Source organism: Sesamum indicum, linkage group LG4 (assembly GCF_026168435.1).
Source record: "Sesamum indicum cultivar Baizhima isolate 11 linkage group LG4, ASM2616843v1, whole genome shotgun sequence".
Classification (NCBI taxonomy): domain Eukaryota; kingdom Viridiplantae; phylum Streptophyta; class Magnoliopsida; order Lamiales; family Pedaliaceae; genus Sesamum; species Sesamum indicum.
The window spans coordinates 19,048,624-19,054,303 of NC_142660.1; the positions used below are offsets into that span (position 1 = coordinate 19,048,624).

At 37.0% G+C, this 5,680-nt stretch overlaps 1 protein-coding gene across 1 annotated transcript; it reads right to left on the bottom strand.

Moving 5' to 3' along the window:
* Nucleotides 1-2,043: 2,043 nt before the first annotated feature.
* Nucleotides 2,044-5,290, bottom strand: LOC105161074 (hemerythrin HHE cation-binding domain protein). The gene is made up of 3 exons (XM_011078650.3): nucleotides 4,233-5,290; nucleotides 2,764-2,918; nucleotides 2,044-2,639 (listed from the first exon to the last, which is right to left on the bottom strand). Exons 1-3 carry the CDS (start codon nucleotides 4,807-4,809, stop codon nucleotides 2,382-2,384), a joined length of 990 nt encoding a protein of 329 aa, XP_011076952.1. The 5' UTR covers nucleotides 4,810-5,290; the 3' UTR covers nucleotides 2,044-2,381.
* Between the last annotated feature and the right edge of the window lie 390 nt (nucleotides 5,291-5,680).

Below are 5,680 nucleotides of genomic sequence, written 5' to 3' on the forward strand. Positions count from 1 at the left end.
TTGATGATTCCATAGAAGTCATTGTCCTCGTCTGTATATGATAAACTTTTGATACACACCCCACAATTCATAGTTGACTTGCCAACATTGTGACGTTCCATGTGGAAGTTGTATATTATATAATTAATTTTTTAATTTTTGACGACCTACAAATTTACAAATATTACACTATACTATTTAGGAGAATACATATAATTAACATGATATATTATTAATAAAAAATCATAAAACTAAAATAAGAAAACTACAACTAGTTCAATTAAATACAATAAAGTATTAAATTAGTCTTTATTAGCTGATCAACCAACTTTTGATTTAACTTCTGAAATAAGATTTGTTTTAAAAAGAAATGGGCAAGTTGAAAAAGTTAATAGTTAGTTATTTTATTTTTCCGTTTAAAATTTTATTTCTTATCAATTATCTCTAAAGTAGGTTTGTGATATATTCCTTGTAATATTTTTTTTAGTTGATAAAATCACCAATAGATGATCAAAGGCATGTCGCGGATGTATTATGCAGGAAAAGAGACGATATAACATGTAATATAACATGAACAAAGTTAAAAATTCTTTCAATTTTTCATTTTTTTTTTGTATTATTTTTCTTTTCTATTATTATGATGTCTTTTTTTTTTACTCTATAAGTAAATGAATTAAATCTGGATATGAACATGTAAACAATAATTAATAAGAGTAAGTACTGTAATGTGAAAACAATAATGAATAAGCATATCATTTTACGTAACTGGCCCCATGAAGGATTGGTACTTGCATAGATACTAGGAATATCATCAAAAAAATTAAAGGAATTTGTTAAAATTAAAAATAAATTAAAAACTCCTTTTGCTTTAAAGGATATTATAAGCTCATTTATAAATAAAAAATAAAAAATTATCATATACTTTTTAACATTTTATAAATTATTCAACATCTTACAAGATGCTTTCAACAGCTTATAAGGTCACCCAAAACAGCCTCTTCTTATACCAATTTGGAGGAAAAGGAATAACATAAATTATTATAAAATAGAAAAAAAAAATAAGAATAATACCTATAATTTCACTTTTTGTTAGCATTAAATTACTTTTGGCATCCTATGTTCTTTTTTTTTTTTTTTTTGGGAAAAGATAAGTTTCATAGAAGAAAAAAATGGGTATAGTACAACAGTGCTCATAAGTTATGCTCTCTTTCAATAGGCCAAGGGATACGCCACAATCGATAAAGTGCACTAGTACTAACAGAGTTAGGAAGATTTATGCTCATAATTAGTAGTCTAACATCCTCTATTATTAAGCTAGCTAACGTGACCGGTGTCCTTGCAGTGTGTTTGAACCTCCTCAAATTGCGTTCCCTCCAGATGTGGTAGACGCTGGATCCAAGTAATGCACACAAAGCCATATTAATGATGTGTTTGCCTTTCCACTTCCTAAAAGCCCATTCTATGTCCAACTGCCACTCTCTGTTGAGCCATAAAAACCGTATGGTCCGTCTGACAACTGTCAAACACCTTTGACTATAATGGCATTAAAAGAACAAATGCGTGTGTATCTCCAAATTATCCTCATCGCAAAGGACGCATCCTCCTACTTTAGGACCAGGGGGAGGGTATCCCATGTTCCACCCTCATCAATTTTGATCCCCAAGTTTTTCTAAAATGATCGTCCGTTAGTTGACCAAAAAAGTCCCTTCATTTGTTCAAATAGTAAACTTTCCCTTCATTTGTTCAAATAGTAAACTAACGGTCAGTACTAACTTTGATCATTTTAGGAAAAACTTGGGGACTAAACTAACGACGCTGGAATATAAGGTACCAAAAGCTATTTAGCAACCTACTTAGGGAACAAAATGCAGAAGAAGAAAACTGGTATGGCTATTTACAGTAATAAAGGGTTCTAGTGCCAGCCTGCTTAGCAAATTCCACAGATTCTGTTGGGACATGAGCATAAAGAGCTGGAAAATAAAAGCAAAGTTGAAAAGGAAAAGAGGGGAACCTGATGCTTAAACTATGCATCTACATTCACCACAACTCATATATACATAAAAATTGGGTTAAAATCAACAACTCTCCTTCTTCAAAGATTATGTCAATCAATACAATCTCTACGCTAATACTTTCACAATTTAGTGAATTTACAAACAGGGCTGCCTTGTAGCAGGTGAAATTTCTACACTTTCAATCTTTTGCCTGCGCCTAAGCAAGAAAGAGTAAAATCACTAAACAATACAGTCTGAACTTGATGGTAACCATGGACCACGCACACTGAGAAACACGAAAAAGCAGAAACACACGTTCACCTGTTCCATTTGCACAAGCCTAAATGCAAAAACCAACGGTTGCTTGTCAATTTTGCACCAACTGCCAAGCAAAGCCACAAGCTTGGTTTATTGATCAACCATCATGTGTAGCATAAGTGATACTCGGACATTGTCACAGTATCTCTTGATGAAATCAAAGTACTGCATAGCATCATGAGGTCGTAGGCCTTCCATGAAAAAGCGAAACAAGTGGGAGTGTGTCTCGCGCATCACATCCAACGATTGCTGCAGTACTTTCGCTTGCTGTGGTTTATTTAACTCTGTGGCCTCCATCAGTGGCAGTAGCTCTTTTTCCTCCTCTTCGAAGTGCTGTTTGCAGTTTTCCTGGTGAGAAATAATTATAATCATTTGATGTCCAATAATATATAGCTTCATCAGAAAAGCAAAATGGCTTGACAGGATTCATCTTTTATTAGCTTAGATGTTCTGTCGGAAATGAGAACCCAACCTTTAATCTTTTGAGCCGGGATGAAAGGTTGACAAGGGCCTCTTGGTAATCAGGGCTCCCAGGATTCATAACTCCTATGATCTTTATCTCTTCCTTGATGCCATTCATTATCGGTAGGTGCTTTGCGTGTTCCTCGTTTGCAGATTTGCACAATCCTGAGACAGGACATGTTCAATTATTGACAACTGGCAATAAACCTGTTGCTTTATCAACCACCACAAAGACATTATCATGCAACAAAAGGACAAGTTATTGGATGAGGCATGGTTGGATTATTCTCAAATCCAAACTGAACAATGTTTCTTCCATGGAAAGATAATAGAAGTTTGTACCTATGTTTCCTCAGACTTCTATAAACACTGTAATAGATCAGCTAATGCACATGTTACTAGAGCTTTCTCCTAACTGCAGTATTTCATTGCACGTAACATAAGTTCATCCGTCTAATTCACAGTTTCCCTCCATTTCCATCCATCATTTTCAAACACATGCAAAAGATCTGCGGCACAGAGATCAGGATTCCGACTCCGCCGCTCCAACCTTATACATCACCATCTCCATGCCTTGGTCAAAATTTATTCTGAATTTTCCGCCACAAATAGTATCTCAGCTCTTAAAAACTTGTCTTTTTCATGGTTAATACTTCCTATACAAAGATAAAACTTTTGCTTGAATTCTTGAGTTTCTAGAAAGTCAACCTTCCATATTCATATCATAAATTCTCAATCATAACTAGGGAATCAATTACTTAACAACTCACCACTTGGCAGCTTCACTTGATTTATCACCCGTACGTACATTTAGACTTTTGTGACGTTGCGACTAACAACCCCGGATGTGGTCGGAACAAATACCAAGTTGGACATCAAGAATACAAACTTTTGAAACGAAAAAAAGGGTTCTATTCTGAAACTACTACTGACAAAGAAAATCACAAGCAATCCATCCGTGGTCTCACCAACAAACTATTATCATTCCCTACCACGAAATGGAACAACGGGTTCTAATCCATTACTATGCTCTTAATCACCGTATCAAACATTTTCATTTTTGTTAATCTAGTGGAGTTGTTCAATGTACATGAATAAAAATCTTCCTTTCTCCCAAAAAAACAAAGAAAAAAAAAGTTCATGATCAAAATCTCCCATACCCTACTACAGATTATACCCTCTTGATCACTCCATAAAAGCATCAAATTGAAAAAGTTTCATCCCATATTAATTTAATTTAAAATTAATAACTAAAACACACAGACACACATACACACAGAGAAGGCTTGCATAGACAATAGTCCACATTAACTTAACAAGGACAAAACACAAGATTACATCTACCAAACCATGGTGCAAGCTATAAAGCCTATGGTACCTCAAAGAAGCATTGTACCTAACAACACTACTTGTACCTTGCTCATTTAACAAACATTATCCAAACAGACAAAGAATAATAATAAATTAAAAAAAGAATACCTCGATCAGCGGATTCGAGGATCTGAAAGAGAACCGTCTCCTCCATCTGCGCGTGCTCCAGCATCACCTGCAGCAGCTGCGAGTAGCTCTTCCCAAACTTCTTCACCTCCATTCGCGGGCTGCCCATCGACGGATCCCCCCTCACGCTCCCGCCACGCGCCACCATGTCCTCCGCCCACTTCACCATCCTCTCCAAATGCCAGTTCATGCTCCGGTGCTGCAGCACCACCACCCACACCACCAACGGCGTCGTCTCGCCGCACCAACCCCAGATGCTATTAGTGGTGTTGTTGGTGACAGTCAACGGCGGGTCCGGGAACTTGGTGTCCAAGTAACGGAGTATGTCCTCGACGGAGCCGGAAACGACGTCGGATTTGTAGATGAGAGTCGGGTTCTGGTGCGCATCGGAGGGCACAAAGTGGAGAGTGACGGGCTTGTAGAGGATAGCCAACCGGATGTGCGAGGTCGCGAAGCTGTTCGGCGGGCCGTAGAGCTTCACCGCCGGCTGCGACTTTATCATCTCCGACGGCGCGATTTCCGCCGCCGATTTCTTCGCAGTCCCGAAACAGTTCCCCATTAACAAATCCAAGAAAGACCAAAAGGCAATTTAACTATATCTTAAGCGAAAAAAATCAAAAGGGTTCTTCCGTTGCAAGATTTCGTGCAAACAAATCCAAGAAAGAGAACCCAAAACCCAAATCCGATTATATTACAGAAAATCCATAATTAAATGCCATTTTCTCCCAAGATTTATCTTCACCCGAAAAGAAAAAGAAGAAACACAATAAGTGGAAAAAAGAATTGAATGCAGGGAAGGTAGAGTGGGGAAGGGCTAATGCTTAGAGCATAAGAGAGAGCTAAACCGGGGGATTAACAGAAATGACAGTGACCCTTTTCTGATCCTGAGAGAATTTATGTGGGGAGTGTGTGTGTGTGTATAGCTGTATGTATAGACGCATGTGGATATTGCTTGATTCAGAAGGGAAAGAGATGGGAAGGAAAACAGTGAAAGCTTTTATGGGTTTTTACAGTATTACTCCGAGGAGTAAATTTCAGCAATGGAAATGGTGGCGCGCACACTGGAGGTTTGGTTTGGTGGGCATCCGGGTCAACCATCAATGGGCGGTCACGTGCTCCGCAGTGGAAGCACCCGAGGGGCTGTCACGTGCTCTGACCATAGAATAGGGTAAAATGATAGTTGTTGGATTACATTGATGAGGTAGTTGTCAGTAGTAGTAGCCCAGAACCATAATTTCAAGAAACATTAATAAATAAAAGAAATATAAATAATTTAATTTCTATAGTATAGAAATAAGTAATTTTATAAAATTAAAAATAAATACGATCAGTGACAAAAAAGTAGTATTAGATGTAAAAATAAATTTAATGTTACTAAAATTTATTTCAAAAAATCTGCAAACTTTTTGTGAAAAGAAAAAAAAATTGTA

Excerpts from the sequence above, each read along its gene's own strand:
- LOC105161074 (XM_011078650.3), bottom strand. The coding sequence starts at position 4,809 with ATGGGGAACTGTTTCGGGACTGCGAAGAAATCGGCGGCGGAAATCGCG. Across the intron at positions 2,919-4,232 it reads CCTCGAATCCGCTGATCGAG|GATTGTGCAAATCTGCAAAC; the intron begins GTATTCTTTTTT and ends GTCCTGTCTCAG. Across the intron at positions 2,640-2,763 it reads CCCGGCTCAAAAGATTAAAG|GAAAACTGCAAACAGCACTT; the intron begins GTTGGGTTCTCA and ends ATTTCTCACCAG.